This window comes from Chelonoidis abingdonii, chromosome 2, assembly GCF_003597395.2.
Source record: "Chelonoidis abingdonii isolate Lonesome George chromosome 2, CheloAbing_2.0, whole genome shotgun sequence".
NCBI classification, from domain to species: domain Eukaryota; kingdom Metazoa; phylum Chordata; order Testudines; family Testudinidae; genus Chelonoidis; species Chelonoidis abingdonii.
This window is the reverse complement of record NC_133770.1, coordinates 71,230,121-71,249,608: the sequence shown is the minus strand read 5'-3', so window position 1 is coordinate 71,249,608 and position 19,488 is coordinate 71,230,121. Positions and strand designations below refer to the sequence as shown.

At 40.4% G+C, this 19,488-nt stretch overlaps 1 protein-coding gene across 5 annotated transcripts in view; it reads left to right on the top strand.

Moving 5' to 3' along the window:
- Nucleotides 1–19,488, top strand: part of SATB1 (SATB homeobox 1) — a 115,630-nt gene that overhangs the window by 51,398 nt on the left and 44,744 nt on the right. For all 5 annotated transcript variants that reach the window (XM_075062449.1, XM_075062447.1, XM_075062446.1 and 2 more), the window contains exons 6-7: nucleotides 10,178–10,289; nucleotides 13,365–13,819. In XM_075062449.1, the coding sequence (XP_074918550.1) occupies nucleotides 10,178–10,289; nucleotides 13,365–13,819 (567 nt within the window). The remainder of the gene's footprint in view (nucleotides 1–10,177; nucleotides 10,290–13,364; nucleotides 13,820–19,488) is intronic.

Below are 19,488 nucleotides of genomic sequence, written 5' to 3'. Positions count from 1 at the left end.
ATTCATCCAACTAGGCCTGATGATCAACCTAGAGAAATCTACTCTGGTTCCCACACAAAGAATAGAGTTCATTGGGGCCATTCTGGACTCCAATCTCACAGGGCCTGCTTACCACAGCCACAGTTTCATGCAATGATATCGATTATACAAGGCCTACAAAAATTCCCAACCACTTTGGCTCGAACTTGTCTCGGTCTCCTGGGTCACATGGCTGCCTGCACATTCATGACCAAGCACGCCAGGCTACGCCTACGTCCCCGTCAAACTTGGCTCTCCTCAGTATACCACCTAGGGAGACAGAATATAGACAGAATCCTCACGGTTCCCCCGAGACTCCTAGGCTCCCTCGAGTGGTTGACGCCCTCCCTGGTGCGTACAGGGATGCCATTCCATCCGCCCTAGCTTTCTATGGCCTTGACGACGGATGCATCATCTCTCGGCTGGGGTGTTCACCTCGGACATCTTCACACTCAAGGCCTTTGGTCATCTCAGGAACTGGCCTTGCACATCAATGTCCGAGAGTTGAGAGCAGTCCACCTTGCGTGCCAGGCATTTCAACAGCATCAGCAAGGCCGTTGTCTAAGTGTTCACAGACAACACAATGGCCATGTATTACATAAACAAACGGGGGGACACGGTCCTCCCCCTTTGTCAGGAAGCCATTCAACTCTGGGACTTCTTGTGTAGCCCACTCGATAGACCTGGTAGCATCCTTTCTCCCAGGGCTTCAGAACACTCTGTCGGATTGACTCAGCAGATCCTTCCGCTCTCACGAGTGGTCGATCCGTCCGGACATTATTTGTTTTCCGGAAGTGGGGATTTCCCCGCATAGACCTCTTCGCTTCCCGCGAGAACAGGAAATGCCAGATGTTCTGCTCCTTCCAAGGTCTCTCCCCAGGCTCGATCTCGGATGCTTTCCTGATACCGTGGACGAGCCAGTGCTTTACGCCTTTCCACCGTTCCTGCTGGTTCACGGAGTCCTGCTAAAGCTCCACAGGGACGGAGCTCGCTTGATCATGATCGCCCCAGCATGGCCCAGGCAGCACTGGTACACCATGTTGCTCGACCTGTCGATAGCCAGCCCAATTACCCTGCCTCTTCACCTAGGCCTCATAACTCAGGACCACGGCAGACTTCACCACCCAGACCTGCAGTCCCTTCACCTCACGGCATGGCTCCTGCGTGGTTGAGCCAGTCAGAGTTACGCTGCTCTGCCTCAGTAGAACAAATACTGCTGGATAGCAGGAAACCTTCCAGTCGGTCTACGTGTCTGGCCAAGTGAAAACATTTTTCCTGCTGGTGCGAAACGCAAAACGTTACTGCCACCGAGGTCTCGATCCCCACCATCCTGGACTACCTCTGGTCTCTCAAACAGCAGGGCCTAGCGGTATCATCATTGAGAGTGCACTTGGCGGCCATTTCTACCTTCCACCCAGGAGAGAGTGGCTGCTCTGTGTTTTCACACCCTATGGTTTCCAGGTTCCTCAAGGGCTTGGAGCGCCTATACCCCCGAGTACGCCGTCCTGCCCCTATCCGGGACCTCAACCTGGTCTTAACCAGACTTATGTCTCCACCATTCGAGCCGTGAGCAACTTGCTCGCTGCTGTACCTGTCCTGGAAGACTATTTTCCTCGTAGCCATTACATCGGCAAGACGAGTCTCCGAGTTTCAGGCGCTCACGGTGGACCCACCATATACTGTGTTTCACAAGGATAAGGTGCAGTTGCGACCACATCCAGCGTTCCTCCCGAAAGTGGTATCAGCCTTCCATATCAATCAGGACATCTTCCTTCCGGTCTTCTTCACGAAGCCGCACTCATCATGATGAGAGCAACAGTTGCACTCCCTAGATGACCGTAGGGCGCTCGCATTTTATATCGAACGGACGAAGCCCTTTCGTAAATCGCCCCAACTCATCGTCGCACTGGCAGACCGAATGAAGGGCCTACCTGTCTCCTCCCAGAGGATCTCCTCTTGGGTGACGGCGTGCATTCGCACTTGTTATGACTTGACTCATGTTCCCTCGAGCCATCTCACCGCACATTCTACCAGGGCTCAGGCTTCATCTGCCGCCTTCCTGGCTCATGTACCAATCCAGGAAATATGTTGCACAGCTACCTGATCCTCGATCCACACCTTTGCTTTGCATTATGCTCTGGTTCAACAGTCCAGAGATGATGCAGCCTTTGGCTCAGCAGTTTTGCATTCTGCCACATCTCACTCTGACCCCACCACCTAGGTAAGGCTTGGGAATCACCTAACTGGAATGGATATGAGCAAGCACTCGAAGAAGAAGAGACGGTTACTCACCTTTGTAACTGTTGTTCTTTAGATGTGTTGCTCATATCCATTCCAAACCTGCCCTCCTTCCCCGCTGTCGGAGTAGCTGGCAAGAAGGAACTGAGGGGCGGTTGGTTCGGCAGGGATATATATCCAGCGCCACTCCAGGGGGCGCCCAGCCGAACCACTGAGTGTTGCTAGGGTAAAAAAGTTTTCCAACGAACGTGCACGCGGCACGTGCACACCCTAACTGGAATGGATATGAGCAAGCACTCGAAGAAGAAGAGACGGTTACTCACCTTTGTAACTGTTGTTCTTTAGATGTGTTGCTCATATCCATTCCAAACCTGCCCTCCTTCCCCGCTGTCGGAGTAGCTGGCAAGAAGGAACTGAGGGGCGGTTGGTTCGGCAGGGATATATATCCAGCGCCACTCCAGGGGGCGCCCAGCCGAACCACTAAGTGTTGCTAGGATAAAAATCTTCCGACGAACGTGCATGCGGCGTGCGCACACCTAACTGGAATGTATATGAGCAACACATCTCGAAGAACAACAGTTACAAAGGTGAGTAACCATCTTTTTCCTGATTGTTTGCTTTTTTTCCTCTCATTCCTGAAGACCTGAGAGCACCATGCAAGCAAACAGCAAATTTGATCTTATTGCTTAATAGAGTTGCCTTTGAGAGCCAGGGCTGCTGATCTGAAATGGATATTAGCTCAAGCACCTTTCGTTATCCATATTCTCCTTTTTGTGGGTTGCCCTGTTGAAAGCCAGCCAGGAGACTCAGAAGTTTGTTACAGTTACTGGAAGGTGAACACTGAAGTCAAGTATTCTCGGATGAAGTAACGTAGACTCTACTTTTAGAAACACAAGATCATTTTCATTCAGTGAAATAGAGCTAGCAACATGTCTTCTATTGCCACTATTTTAGTTACTTTCAGATTTTATCCAAGTTGATTTCAGGAAGAGTCTAAGCAGCAGCACACTTAAATCTCAAGTCTTTGCTGCTGGAAGCCTTTGTACAGACCTTTTTAGGTAGTGGACAATAATTTCAAGATTGACTCCTGATCTTTTGTTGTCTCAATCGGTGCCCGACTTGAGACATTTTAAAAGAGAAGGGGGGTGACTTTCAAAGGGTAGGTGCTCACCACTTTCTGAAAATCAGCTCTTTTTAAGGGGACTCAAGTGAGGCACCCAAAAACTAAGCAACAAAAATCACTAGTCCCTTTTGAGAACAGCTGTGAGTGTCCTTTGGATTTCTGCCATTTCCAGTTTCCCCATTTCTTGTGAATTGGTATGTCTGAATTAGCATTTCCCACCTACCCTTTTATTTTTTTATTATTAATTTTATTTTTGAGCCTTTAGACTCTGGATATGAGACTGGTATCTTGGAAAGCAGACTTTTTTTTTCCTCAGCTTTATTTATATCCATCAGGAGAGTGGGTGATTACTTCTCTGTCATGTAAATGTCCAATCTTCACATTACAAGATGACAGAACAGTGCAAGAATTTGTAGTTCTTTCTTATTTTTCATTCTACGCTTCAGTCTTTTTTTTTTTTTCCTTTTTTACCAAAATAAGAGGTTTTGGCAGTCCTAATTATAATGGAGGCAATTTTCAGTTCTCTCTCTACTGAGACAAAGCCTTTAGAAGCAGTGGAAAAGGGGGAGGAGCTAGTGTAAATTACTTATATGATGTAGAAGGGGTGCAGAGGGCAAGAGTCATATTTTATTTTTTGGAAAGTCTCATTTTAATCATTTTTAGGACAGCCTTTATGTAGTTTTAACTTATGTGAGCAGCACTTGCTATACAGATCACCATAGTTCTCATGACCTTGGCAACAGTGTGGGATCAAATCTTCATCCAGATGCACTGACAAAGGCAGACAGTCTTCTCACCATCAGGAATGTATCTCTGTCCATCTAATTTTTTCTACAACATATTTATAGTGGTAATGACAAAGCAAATTCCTATGTCACTCATATTTCAAGGTAATAAAAGGTCTTAAAGTGGTGTGTTTGTTAACCAGCCCATTTTAACATTCCATATCCGAAAAACAACTCATGGTGTCTAGATATTTTGCAGTTGTAATTCTGGTTTTAGTTTGTGTCAGAGAATTATCATCTGTATGTCAGTGCATCAGGCACCAGGTTGCATATTCCAAGTGTGTGGAATGGCATAATCTTAAATTATGTGTAAACTCTTGCCATGGACTGTCTCTGACTATGTATTTACCTGATTGGAGCCTATATGCACAACTGTAGTTTTAATTAAATAATATTTAAACAGGAGCTTAAACTAACTTCTGAGATCTCAGTCTGCACTCAGACTATGTTGTTTGAGATTTCTACCACTATTATTTCATTGATCCAAGCAGCTTCCTTACCGTCATCCACTGTTGGTGGCTTTTGTTTATCATAAAGTTCCTTTGGGTAAAGCATATATTCTACATTGAGATATGCATGTTTCCTTCTTTTCTAATAATTCCCCCACCCCCACCCCCATCCAGAGCTGTACTCTGTTCTTAAATTCAGCATCATTTAAACTTTTTATCTAGGGACTGAAACAGAGATTCACAGTTTGGGTATTTGTTAGGCAGATTATAGTGGTGGTAACAAAGTATCCTGCCTTGCCAAATACCTAGGGATCTAAAGTGGTGAATTTATGGAAGTGAAAATATATAGAACTCTAAAAGTTTGGTTTAAAAAAAATTGGAGCCAGTCCTTTGACAGATTGTTCAGTAAATGTTCATTTTATTGAGAATTATAAAAAAGGTGCTTAACGCTTCTGTGCCATTAATATAATACATTAAAAGGTTACTGTCAAGATTAGTGTTTCAGTTCTGAAAATTGACTGTAGGGGTTTATGGGCAGCTCTATTCATATTCTGCTTGGAAGATAAGACATCTTACTTTCCACTTGACAAAATCATTACATGTTATAAGGCTTTATATTGAAAAGCTTGATAAATGGCAAAACATAAATAAAACTCCATTGAAAAGAGAGTGAATTATAGGTGTTCCATTTATGGTAAACCAAATTTAACAGATGCAGATTATGTGCAAAACAAGGTTGTGAAAATCACCAGTGTCAAAACAGTACAGAATTGAACTTGTTTAGTGTTTAGTTTGCGATGTCTGCTATCAGTACAGTACTCCATTTCAAAAGCATACATTCCTTCCTACAGAAAAAATGCAGATTCCTTAGTTGAAATTAATTAGCATTCAGAAACCAGATAGCTTGTTTTTGGGTATTCATGAGATCTCTGTTTGAAAAAAATGTTTTTAACTTGTAGAAATGTGTTGCAACACACAGATGGGAAGAAAAAGAAAAAAAAATCTCTTTAGCAAGCACTGTGTGTAAAAGTAATATTACATTTTGCACGCTCCTGATTACCCTATATAAACAGTTTTTGACATCTGTCTTTATAGTTTGCGAGGAGAGGAAGACTTTGTTAAAAGAACCATTTTTATACAGCAGTCACCATTTCAGTCTTGCTTTACCTGTATTATGAAAGCAGATGGTCTGCATGTCTTTTGAATATTTATAACTATCAAAAACAATCTCTTGCTATTCACCCTTAGGCTTATGAGATGTCAGGACTGTTCTGGTTGAGAAAAAAATCATCTGGGGTGTTTACAGAAAGAGGATTACATTAAGCTGAAATGACTATACATTTTCCAGTTTAATATTTATCCATCAGCTGTTTAATCGTATTTAGATAATTGTGTAAATAAGTTGTTGCAGCCCTTGTCCCCTCCACTGATAGAGCTTGAAAGCTTTAAACACCGATGAGCCAGCTTCATAAATGCTTCTCTCCTTCCTTTCCCCCTCCTCCCCCACACGCTGGTTCATTTAAACAATTGGAAAGGCCTACGTAAGTTTTGGTTATGATACCACTTTGCAAAGGAAATTTCATACCAAAAAATCCTTAATATCTAGCTTAGAGTCCTGTAAGCGAACTGTTGTCTCTGGTACCCTCTGCTAAGTCTGTTAGCAGTATTTGCATAGAACAAATACATGCATCCCAAATACCCTTTGATGAGGTGGTTTTCTGTGCTTCAGTCTTGTTCTGTAAGTAATTTTAAGGTTATTACTGGGGAAGTTTTGGGATTGTGGGGCTTAAGTGTTTTTGACTGGAAGCTGAGCAATCACTGATAACAGATTTTGCTGTGGATGGTTGATTTGGCAAGAAAGCATGAACGGTTTTGGTTTGGATGATTGAATTAACCTGATTAACATTGTTTTTGTTGTTTTTCAAAAAGGACAGCTATACATTTTTAGTCATAACTGACCAGTTTTTTACCTGGTTGGTAAGCAGTGTTACGGGAAACAGTGAAGGAATACTTCCTGGAAAGTACCTACAGTGGCAGCTGAAACGACCAGAGAGAATCAAACATAATATTCCTTTTGTTGCCTAGTGAAATACATCATATATTGGCATCCAACATAATAATGTAAAAGGTGACTGACACTGGCATCTTTTCTTTTTTTTTCAAAGTAATGGACATATTAAAAAAACAACTTACTTTCTAAAGAATGCTTGAAACTTCTTGAACACCTCATGCCTATTTATCATATCTATGATATTTAACCTTTTGAGGGGATGATGTTCAGTTTTTAAAACTACATTCTAAGGAAACCTAAGCTGAACTTGAGAACCAATTTTATCCCTATTCCACCACAATTACAGAAGACCTAATTGTAAATAATGTATCTGGCTGAAAAAGAAAGCTCAGGCTGCGACAGATGGTATCCTTCCAGAGTACTGGGGTTTCTGTCAAGGTGGCACCATTTCAGATCGGATCTTCATCAGACTCTCAAAACAGAACTGCAAGTACTGTACATGTACTTGTAGGACATGCGTATGGTGTATTTGTGTGTGTGTGTGTGAGACTTTGGATCCTAAAGCAACTTGATCCAAAGAATAAGGTTCTGGAAGGTTCTCTAAGATTTTGAGATCTATGGCCAACTTATACAGTTTATCAATTTTCTTTCACAGAAAGTGTGAAAGCTGTGGCCAGATCATGGGTGAGTACTGTGATGCATTTGAATATGTCTGAGATTTATTCAGGCTGCAGGCTGTGCTAGCTCATCTTCCCTGTTCTTGGGAAGCATTGACAGCTATAGCCTGTACATAGGGTATATCTGGATAAGGAATTTAAATGGTACAGTCATGGACCATGAGACAATCAAGTTTAACACTTGTGGACTGTTTGATCATGGAGGAATAAAAGGCACCAACAAAGAGTTGGAGGGCTTTTTGCATATAGTATAGCCTGTGGTTGAGAGAGAGTGACCTCAGTATGCCTAAGATCAAGATTCTGGTTTCTTCAAGAATGTTGGGAATAACTTCCAAGACAGAGAGAGACACCATGAGCCTCTGAAAACAATGGTACAGGCAGATCAAGAATAGAAACAATGAAGAAAAGATTTGGTGAAGGTACTTGGTGGGTAACCAAGATATGAACATTTACTAGACTTGTAAAACTGTTGCCTTAAGTGAATTAGCAAATGAACCACAGTAGTTTGCATATTTGTGTGAAATGTTCTTGAAGAGCTCACTGTTAAAGAGAGACTTTCAGACTGGGAATACTTTAGGTACAACTACATTGTTCATGTCTTTCACTGTTTCCCTTGCCAGTCTTGCTAATTCTTAGATATGTGGGGTGAAATTGTGGTCCCACTGAAGTCAGTGGGAGTTTTACCGCTAACCTCAAAGGGACCAGGATTTTACCCATGTCATTTATACAGGAGTTTTGACTCAGCCTGTCAGTTCCTTCTGTTTGGTCCTACAGTGAAGTCACAGTGCTGAACAGATGATATCCTATTTCTTTGGTAACAGACTGTGATGTCATAAACACAGGATTATAACTTGAAGTTGAATGACATTTAAGTGGAGATGAGGATTTCAGATCTTAGGCAGACATCTTTAATAATAGCAGGAGGCACACAAAGTATTAAATTTTATTGTATTATGGCAAACAAAGAGATGAGAAGAGATCAGAAATGAGCCAGATTTTCAAAAATGAAAACCTAAATTTCACCTGCAAAATATGCATGTGTACACACAAATGGTTAATTGTGTGAACAAGGTTGACAGTGCAGTTGCCAATTTTGCATGTACAGAGGCAGGTTTTACATGCACAATAATCTGTTCATTTATTCAAATATATTGCGGCTGTGACTCATGGTTGTTTTTTTGTTTTTTTTATGTTGTCATGTGTACCAGCTGTCCCCATGGGGAGTGGCCAGATCTGTAAGGGAACTTAAAACCACAATTTTATTAGTATCAGACATCAGTGATCTTGTCATTGTACTGGAAATAGAAATTGGATTCAGTTAAGCTTAGTTTTAAGATGATTCAGTCTGTAAATAGTGATCTGTCAAGATTTCCTTATACTGTTTAATAGACTTCTAATTCATTTGAAAAACACTGGGTTAATGTAAAGGAATAGTAAGCACTTAAAGATCACATTTTTTCCATAAACCACCAAAAATATATAAAGATGGCTATAAGGTAGTACTTGATATGTTCATTACAGGACTTCTATAGTAGGGTTTCCATATTTTGCCTTATTAATATGTCAGCATAACTGTTTTGGGATCTAAGAAATTCACATATTACTGAACAGAATGTTATAAAATGAATGTTTATAATGGAATCCAGTAGAATCAATAATCAAGATAACACTCTGTTAGATCAGGAATAGTTTGTAATAGACAGACTTGGAGGAATATTTACTGCCTTTGTCCCCAAACTGGCTTTGCTAGTGATTATTACAATTCATATAACAAAGGCCCCATGCTGTATGTTGATTTCACCATAGCACAAATATAATGAAATGTTATATGCAGGCTAGCAAAGGAAACTTAATAATCAGGGCTTTGTCTTCTAGAGAGTCATTGTGTTCTAAATATGCTGGACAATTCCTTTAGTTATGCTAATAGTAGTTATTTTCCGCATTAAATACTATTGAAATTCATCAGTCTATTGGAATTGCATTCACTGATTTTTGTTGATCACACATCCTATCACAAAAATATATTGCCTATGTTGAGTGTAATTTTTAACTTGCAACAGTGCATCAGTGTACAAAACAATCTTGATTGATTTGTGAGACAGCACTTTATTGAAAGGTTTTATAAATGGTTACTTCGGTTAAAAATTGGCACCTCTTTCTATCTAACCAACTTGTTTCTAAAGATATCCTTAAATTTTAATAGTTTTAAAATGTTTTATATTCTTTGGCATATTTTATGATTAATCTGCAGTCCTAGAATTAAGCACTTAATAGCACAGTACCTAGAGCTGACGCTGACAATGAGAGTGTTTCTCAAAGTTGTTTCCTATGAACAGCTTAAGTTTGGTTAAGAAGAGTGCATCCACTCTTGTGCGGCATTGTTTAAACCACTCTTCTGCAGCCCAGAAGACCTCATTCTAGATTAAATTTCCCCCATGATTGTCTGGGTTCTGGGCTGCATACAGGTGACATGAAGGGAATGGACATATCCTTAGCAGTGTTGTTTGGACCTGGGATGGGTCAATTTCAATTGAAAGCAGTAGTACTACTAATAAATGACACTTTCCGAATTTAGGATTTCAGTTTTTCATCTCTTGAAACAACACGTCATCTCTAGTGGTCTAAGATTCTTAGAGTTGATAACTTTATTCTTTTCTCAGTGGATTTGTTTTTTGTTCTCATTTACAATGTATCTGGTATGTGATTTTAAGCTTGATTAATGGATTTAAAGAAATTGAAGGTCTGGGCAAAAGGATTAAAATGCAGTATGATGCTCAGACTCTAAAAATATTATGGTTTCAACAATTGAAATAATTTCTGTTTCTCAATTTGTGCTGCTATGTATTACAGATGATTTTTTCCCCCTTTTCATGCAGAGTATGATTTCTTCCATTGTGAACAGCACTTACTATGCAAATGTCTCAGCAGCAAAATGTCAGGAATTTGGAAGGTGGTATAAACATTTCAAGAAGGCAAAAGATATGATGGGTAAGCAAAAAAGTTGCAGTGGTGGTGGCTATATACCATTACACATGTGTCAAGGTCTGTCACAGTCCTATAAGAAGGTAGAGCTCTTCAAGCTCAATGTAAATGCTTTTTTTTATGAGGGCATGGGGAGTATGCATATAATGAGAGAATTAATGTCAATAAATATTTGTTGTTAAACCAGCCAAACTGACTTGGCTTATCTGACATGCAGGAAATTGGAATAAGATATGAAGTTGTCATTTTGTAAATCTGAGGCCTACCACTGCCCAGAATAATTTTTTTAAAAACATGTAAATTTGTGGATTTTTTTCTAAAATAGTAAATTTATATTTTAAAGAAACACGTCTGTAGTTACTGTAACAAATTCTAGTCTGGTCTCCATCACTTTCTCCTAAAGAGGCTTATGAATTAACAAATGAACTGTATCTTGCTGTAACTTCTGGGTACTTCTGTAACTTCAGTCCATTATGACAAGGGCCTTGTTATAGCTATTGGGACAAGTTTTTGCTGATTACAGTAAGGCTATAGCGTGCATGTATATTATAGGATTATAATAAATTAGTTGGTGAGGTATATTAATTCTTTAATGTGTTTATAAATGTCTTTCACAGTTTGTTTTTTAAATCAATTAATGTAAGTGTGGGCATTTTACATCCACTTCTACATAATAATTTTCAAACTGTTTTTGGAATGAAGAAAATGGAGTCTAATTTGGTTTTAATTTTGAGCATGTTCTAGCTTTTAGTATTTAAAGCAAAACCATTCATCTACCAAAACAGGTTCCTTGCCTTTTATAGCTTAAGGCAGTAATGAAGACAATGCATCACTTTTGTGGTAATTGCTTGAATTACTGTTCCAAGTGAATGGCACACTTGGGTTGATCTCTGCTTTCAGTTAGTGAAAACAGAAGGCTGCTTTCCTTAAACTTATTTGTAGCTTCTGTGTAATGTTAACTTCAGCAATGTCAGATTTTTCTGTAAGTTTAAAGTCTAAAGCTGTTTTTCTCTCTGAGGTCTGTGTTAAGGCTTGAGCCAAAGCCCACTGAGATCTGTGGAAAGACTTATACTGATGTCAGTGGGCCTGATCCTTGTGCCAGTCTCCCCACTGCACAGAAGGGGGTTTGGCCGTCTCCACAGAGTATGCAAGTCAGGGCTAATGGTAATACAGCTAAAAAGTCCGCATAACATCTCCTCAAAAATCCTAGTAGCTGATGAGACTAGAGAGAGGCTCCATGATGAGAGGAAGCTGTGGGTCCTCACCAGAGTTTGGAGGCATGGGGCCTCTTTGTAGAAGAACCCTGTCTTTCCTCTGCCCTTGGCAGCGTGAAGGGATTCTGTGTGAGGGAATCCATGGACAGATTTCTTCTTACAGACTCCCCTCTGGTAGGAGGATGATCTGCTAACTAATTGTTAATGAGGAACATTAGTTACTGTGAACATCGTAGATATGTTTTTCTCCCTTCTCATAAACCAGGATTTGTTTCTTACACTATTTTTATTTTAGGAATATTGCCAGTAAATGAAACACATTTGAACAAAGAGCTATTCCAAATAAATCTGGTTTAAAGGAGCCCTGTCAGATCAAAGTTGACCAAAAGTTTGATTTGGGGGTGGGAGGAGAGAAGCTTAATAAAACCTAAAGGAGTCTTAATCTAACCTGGACTGTTCCAGTACTACATATGCGCTCTGCTCAACTATAAGGGAGTCTAAATTGTCCACAGAGGTGCTGGAAGTTAGAATAAAAGGTGTGATTAGTCAGAGGAAGTGTCTAGGGAAGGTGCCAGTAAAGAAAAAAAAATGTTTAGCTTTGCTTCAAGCCACTGAAGCAATGATACATGGGAGGCTATAAGATAAAGCAGCCTGTCTTCCTTCCCTACCCCAGTCTCTCTCACATCCAGATCCTTGAGCATGGCTGAAGAGTAGCTCAGGACTGAGCAAGGTGAAGGTTGCGTTTGTCCACTCCTGATCCTGCATGCCAGTACGGTCCAACAGCAAAATGTAACATAAACTATTCTAGTTTCTAACAGGCCATAGGATTGGTACAGCAATGAGGAATTAGCAGCATACAGGGATGTCTAGATTGTTTGCCCTTCTCCGTCCCATCTGGGAACTGTAGATATAGTAGGGAAGATTCTGCAGGAGTTAAAGTTCATGGATGCAACACAAGCAGCCAGTGGGTCAAAGTGAGGTTGCTCCCCAGTAACAGCCACTACTAGGCTTTGCATGTCTGCACCCAGAGTTGTGCACACTCGTGCTTACCGAGGGACCTCCCTGAATTCCTGTAGAACTGGGTAGCACTGCTCACCATTCCCTTTTCTGTGCTCCTATTCTTCGCTTTGTCTAGTTTTTGCTTCCTGATCTTGGGCCCTTGGTTATTGACAATGCGTTCGACCAGCGGTGGGGAACCTTTTGTTCATATCTCCGGCCATTGACCCCCAGAAGAAAATCAATTGCAGGCCACACACAAGTAAAAAGCAACTTAAATTACAGGTTTTTTTAAAGCGTGAAATATAAAATGTTCAACTCATCCACCCCAGCGGGGCATAGTGGCACAGGGCTTCCTCCTGCAGCAGGGCGAGCTGGATGCAATTAAGCAACTGGCCCCATCCAGCCTGCAGGCAATAGTTTCCCCATCCCCCTGCTGTAGACCCATATGACTGTGTATCCTCACTGCAAACATGGCTTTTTTTGTTTGTTTTTTGTTTTTGTTTTTGTTTTTTAATTTGATGGCTGTTACATTCCCCTTATCCATACCTTCAGGAAAGGATCCTCCCTCACCATACTTAGACCAGATGAGACAGGTTTTTACTGAATCCCCACTAGTTCATCCTAGGTACTGCTATCTGTATGTGCCGTGCGTGTGTGTTCGTTCTTCTTTTTAATGTACTGCATCATCCTTGGAAGGCCAGAAATGTAAGGTTACACAGGAATGGTGTTGCTATGAAACTTCTTATGGGATTTACAATACAGTAAGCCAGAATCTAAATTAAGTGGCCTTCTTCTAAAGAGTGTTTTACTATTTTCAGTTCATCTATACTGGTATTTTGTCTAACTAAAAGTTTCTTTTCCATTCTAGTTGAAATGGATAGTCTTTCTGAACTATCCCAACAAGGTGCCAACCATGTCAACTTTGGTCAGCAACCAGTCCCAGGGAACACAGCTGAACAGCCTCCATCTCCTGTTCAGCTTTCTCATAGTAGTCAGCCATCTGTTCGGACCCCACTTCCAAACCTGCACCCTGGACTTGTATCAACTCCTATTAGCCCTCAGTTGGTAAATCAGCAGCTGGTAATGGCCCAGTTGCTGAACCAGCAGTATGCAGTGAACAGACTTCTAGCCCAGCAGTCCTTAAACCAACAGTACTTGAACCACCCTCCTCCCGTCAGTAGATCCATGAACAAGCCGTTGGAGCCACAGGTCTCAACCAACACAGAGGTGTCTTCCGAAATCTACCAGTGGGTGCGTGATGAATTGAAACGAGCAGGAATTTCACAGGCAGTATTTGCACGTGTGGCTTTTAACAGAACTCAGGTCAGACTTTTTTTTTGTTTTTAATGCAAGAACCTGTTCTTTTCAGTACTTGCCACCATTTCCATCTCTCACCTTGTTCATTTCCTCCCCACTTTCCTTCTATGAAGGAGCCATCAGTACTGGCTTGTGCTAGTACATCTGTGTCTATGCTGACATGGTAGATAAACCTTAAGTTATCCACAGTGTGTGGAAATTCTCACCATTCTTAAACAGTTTTAATTGTTCCTCTCTCATTCTAGCTGCTATTCTTGGATGTGTAGTAATTTCCAGTAGGAGAGAAACCAAACAGCTCTAACCAGAGCCAAGCTCAAGGCCACTCACCGAATCCCTTTCTATGTTGTAAAGATGCAGCTGTGCAATTAACGCTGTCTCTGTCTCGCATCATGCGTATGTGTATGCTGAACAGACTAACCGCAACACAGTGCAGACTGTGCTGCTCCATATCCCGAATGTATTCTCAAACTCTGTTTTATCATTAGCTATACTTAACCTCCACAGCACCCAACTGGCTGTTACTATTTTCTTTTCCTGCTAAGATTTGCTCTGTGATTACTACCAAAATTTTAAACACGTCTCGACTAAAAGATATATAATTTTTTATTATATATCAATTTGGCTTTTTGATTTTTAGATCTCCCACTCTTCCATGTCTACTTTTTAAAATTAAATTTCATATTAAAACATTATTTTTTGCTGAGTACCAGTGTTCAGACCAAAGTGTATACTGCAGCTGTCAAATGCAGTAAAACCTTTAGCTCTAGCAAAGCTGATAAAACACTAATGTGTTAGCTTTTGACACTTGATTTAGAAGCTAATGCTACTATAACTTATTCTTCTATAGGATTTTAACTTAATGCCATGCCACGTGAAATGTAATGAAGAAACACTATGAAAGAAATGCCAATATATCTAATAAGCATAATAAAAAATATAATTTTTAACTTAAGGTAAAATGATTCTTAATATGAAGTATGAAAAAAGGGCTTGGAATTCTGAAAATTTAAAACTTAGTGGGAAGGTATCTGACCAGTGTGTAATTTAACAATTACACCTCTACCCTGATATAACGCGACCCGATATAACACAAAGTCAGATATAACATGGTAAAGCAGCGCTCCGGGGAGCTGGGCTGCACACTCAGGCAGATCAAAGTAAGTTCGATATAACACAGTTTCACCTATAATGTGGTAAGATTTTTGGGCTCCCAAGGACAGCGTTATATCGGGGTAGAGTTGTCTGTTCTGAGTAAAGTACATTTCTTGAAACTTTTTTGCTGTAACTTTCCTTCTTGTATAATTTAAAACGGAAAAAGACATTAAACTTTAAATTCATTAATATTAGGTTTACATCAATGCACCATTTCCCATCATTATGAATTAGGAAAATGGACTCCTTTAGTTGAGATAAAATATAGCTTCTGTGTTGTATGTTGTGATTTCTGTATAAGGTTGTAGTTTTTCTTAAACATGAATCCTTATATCCTTACCAGTAGTTGAGGTTTTTAGGATTGGGTCTTTTACACATTATTTCAGTGGGACTAGTGTATCTGAGTAGGATCAGGCTATATGTCAGTTGAGATGTGTGAATAAATATACATGTGTGGGTTTTGGTTGTACTTTTACTTAACACACTTGCAGTATTTAACATTTCTGATTATTGGCACTATTTCCTATTGAAATAAATAATAGCTTCCAGTTACGATGGCCTGGGGCTGCCATCTTGCTTACAAGTAAAGCTGAGCAAATAATTCAGACAATAATTTATTTAGCAGATTTTGCCTCTGTCTGTTTGAATCATGCATGAGCAGCTTGAGACCTCCACCCCTCAAAAATGGTTTGTGTTTCCAAAATTGGCTAGTTAATTTTTTCACACAGTTTTTAGTCTGTAGATTGTATACGAATGCATTTTTAGTATTTGATATTTAAAATTCAAGTTGGAATGGTTAATTTTGATTGAACATCTAGCTCATATAGTACCACATATTTCTATTTTGCGATTGGATTTGTGTAATCTTAGAATTGGGTTCCAGTGCAAATACACTCACAAATTAGGAATTTGTTTCTTTAAAATTTACTGTTTCCAGGAATATTGTTACCAATAAACTCATTAGGATATACTCAAAAAATGGTCCAAAATGGGAGAAAACACCGTCAAAGTGAACTTGTTTTAAAAAGTCAAATGAAGAGAGATGCAATCTCTTCTCCCTCCCACCCACCCCCCAACATTCACCCAGCTTTGCTTGAGTGAATAAACAGTAGTTGCCCTTGGAATCTTACAAATTGCCTTAGCTAATTAGTTAAATACTTGCCATTACATTACCTGTGTATTTACAATATTCATGGTATTGGATACGGAAAAGGTAGAGAACAAGATAGAAATAATGCAGATGCTGGGGGAACCTTAGACCTCAGTCTCGCAGAGAGATACACAAGCCTTACCTTGTGCCCCTGCAAAGCCCAGTTGAAGTCAGTGGTGCTTCACACATAAATACTGTTTGGAAGATTGGGGCCTTAGCTAGTTATCTCGGGTAAAATGGACAAGTTTAAGGGTCGCTGCTGCATTTAATGTCTACGTTGTGTATATAAACCCATATTTTATAGATAAGCATATTTATTTTTAATCAGTGTATTCAGAATATATCTCCTTTAACCAGATTTAGGGGAAGAACTTTATGATGCATTACATCTTTCAGAGGTTATTTCTGAATACAATGTATGTACAATACAATATAGTAGAGTGTACATGTAATATTTATTTTTATTTTTCAATAGGGCAAAGTGAAAATGTTTGTTTAAATCCAGCTACTACATTCTGAGTTTAAAAACTAACCCAGGCTTAACTGTGACGTGTTTAAAAACTGTCATAGGTATATTTGAGCCTTTTTCTGAAACAGTCCAGGGACCACATTATGCCATCAGTTTTTTTTTTAAGCAGAAGACTTCACCGGAATCGGTTAAACTGTGTAAAAACTAATGGTCTGATATGGCCCCAGATGAAAGAAGAAACTTGATTTTTAGTATAAAGTTAAAGAAGGAAATGACTTACACACTGAGAGCAATGAAGCATAACAGTCTGACGTTCAAGATGAGCTTCAGTTTTGGGTAAACGTGCTGGTGTAGGTGTCAGCACTTCTTATCTTACAGACTTTAACTCCGTCAGTGTTACGTTGTGATACTGATTATAAATATGCTTTAGGAAAAAAGAATTTCATAATTACTTCAGTGGTTGGTCAACACTTGGCTCCATTTTTCTGAGGAAATTTTTTTCAGGAAAAAATTCTTCTTAGATTAGAACTGCTGGTGCCAGGTCCTACTCCATAGGGGAGAGGAATTTGGTAAAATTAAAAAAACCCAAAACATAGCAGATGAAATCTATCTGAACGTTATTTTTAGAAGACAGTGTTGTGAGTTTTTTTACTTACAGAAATTGACAAGATGCTTTTAATTTTCTCTTGATAATCAAATAAAACTTCTTTTTCAAACTTCAAAGTTGGTACATATGTAGTTCTCAGTTAGGAATACATGTCTGGCCAAGTGCAAAAAGAGAATAGTTGAGAAATCTATAACTGAGTGAAAATTAGCATACTTTGCGTATGCAGTACATCATTTGTCTTCCTGATTTAAAGTACCATATGAGAGTGGAACCCCACCATCACCTCCCCACCTGGTCTGTTGCTGAACATTTCCAGTTGTCCTGTAAGATGGGCTTCAGTGCACGGTGAATCTAAGGCTAGGTCTACACTGGGGATGGGGGGGAGTTGACCTAAGATGCGCAACTTCAGCTACGTGAATAGCGTATCTTAGGTCGATTTACCTGGCCGTGAGGACGGCAGCGAGTCGACCGCTGCCACTCCCCCCTCGACTCCGCTTCCATCTCTCACCATGGTAGAGTTCCGGAGTTGACAGCAGAGCTATCAGGGATCGATTTTTATCGCATCTAGTGTAGATGCGATAAAGATATCGATCCCCATTAGATCGATTACTACCCACCGATCCAGTAGGTAGTGTAGACATACCCTAAGGTTCTAGTGATTGTGTTGCTAGGAACCCTTGTAAAGGGAATGTGGAAAAGAAACAGTTGCCATTCCAGCCCAGTGGCTGAGAGAGAGGTAGATTACATCACCTTGATTCCTCTTTGTAGTGCCCCATGCTAAGTTCATTTAGCCAAGATTTGTGTGAATTTCACCCCGTGTGTGGCTATCCAGATATATGCACATGGATAGCCACACTAAAATAAACCAAGCTATGTTTCCGTTACGAGCTGTAAATGAATGAATGGATTGTATTCAGACTTTTTTTCATCTAAATTCATTGCATCATGCAGATAACACTCATTTGTATAGTGAGAACATCCCACTGAAATACATACTGGGCACAGATGAGGAGGATGAGATGAAGAGGAGCCAGCCAGTTGTGATTCCCTGAACCTTGCAGGGGTGGAGTAGGTTACAGAAGTCTCAGGTCTATAACAGTCATAAGGGGCTGCCCGCTAGCTAGGGGTTGCTGGAGTCAGGGCTGGCTCTAGTTATTTCGCTGCCCCAAGCACAGCGGCACGCAGTGGGGAGTGCTCTGCCGGTCCCGTGGCTCCAGTGGACCTCCCGCAGGCGTGCCTGCGGATGCTCCACCGGAGCTGCAGGACTAGCGGACCCTCCGCAGGCACGCCTGCGGGAGGTCCACTGGAGCTGCCTGCTGCCCTCCCGGCAACCGGCAGAGCGCCCCCTGTGGCATGCCGCCCCAAGCACGTGCTTGGCGCACTGGGGCCTGGAGCCGGCCCTGGCTGGAGTGCAGTGCACTTTGGCCATACCCTTTATTTTTGGGGACAAGGAGTGGCATAGGGTAGCTGCACAGGCATTATACCATGTCTGTATGGATGGGAGGCTGTCTGCCCTGTTTTTTCCTTTTCAAAAGTGAATCCACCCAGAGCCAATCACAAGTAGTAAATGTGAAGAGTAGTGCACAATCATTTCAATAGTCTTATTTTAAAAACATCGCAAAAAATGCAGTACGTTTGCAACGCTACACACACAGGTTGGTCCAGTCAAAGGTTAGGTTCCCATAAACAAGCCAGACACAATTCGCTTTAAAGCATACGTTGAACCATGTGTATAGTACAGCAATCAGTACTATGTACATTTCAAGCAAGGAGCTGTTAGTCATGGTCATAGTTCAAACCATAACTTTGGGTTTCCTTTTTTGTTTACACTTTACCATAACATATGTTGCATAAACTCTGGTTTACAGTCACCTTGGTTCAACAAAAACACATTGTTCTCACCTACCAACGCTCTTTGCCTAAAGAGAGGCTTGATTTGCTGCTTTTTGCTATGTCTGAATGTAGATATTTTCTTTTTCTGAACAGAAAGTGACAATTTTTTAATTTCTGAACATATCTGAATGTTTTTGATGGATACCTTCTCTTCTTCCCCTCCATTCAAACCATGTATATTTTGTTTAAAATATCAGCTTTTATTGTGCCATTCATTCGTTTTGTCTTTTAGTTTTTAAATGGTAGAGTACAACCAAAAATATGTGAAAGCTTCTGGATATTTAAGACTATGAACATACTAATTCTGGGCAATTACTGTTTTAAAGGAACAACATTTGGGTGCAGTAAAATGCAGACTATCATTTTAAAACAAAATCTGAAGTTTACACCGATCACCTTGCTAG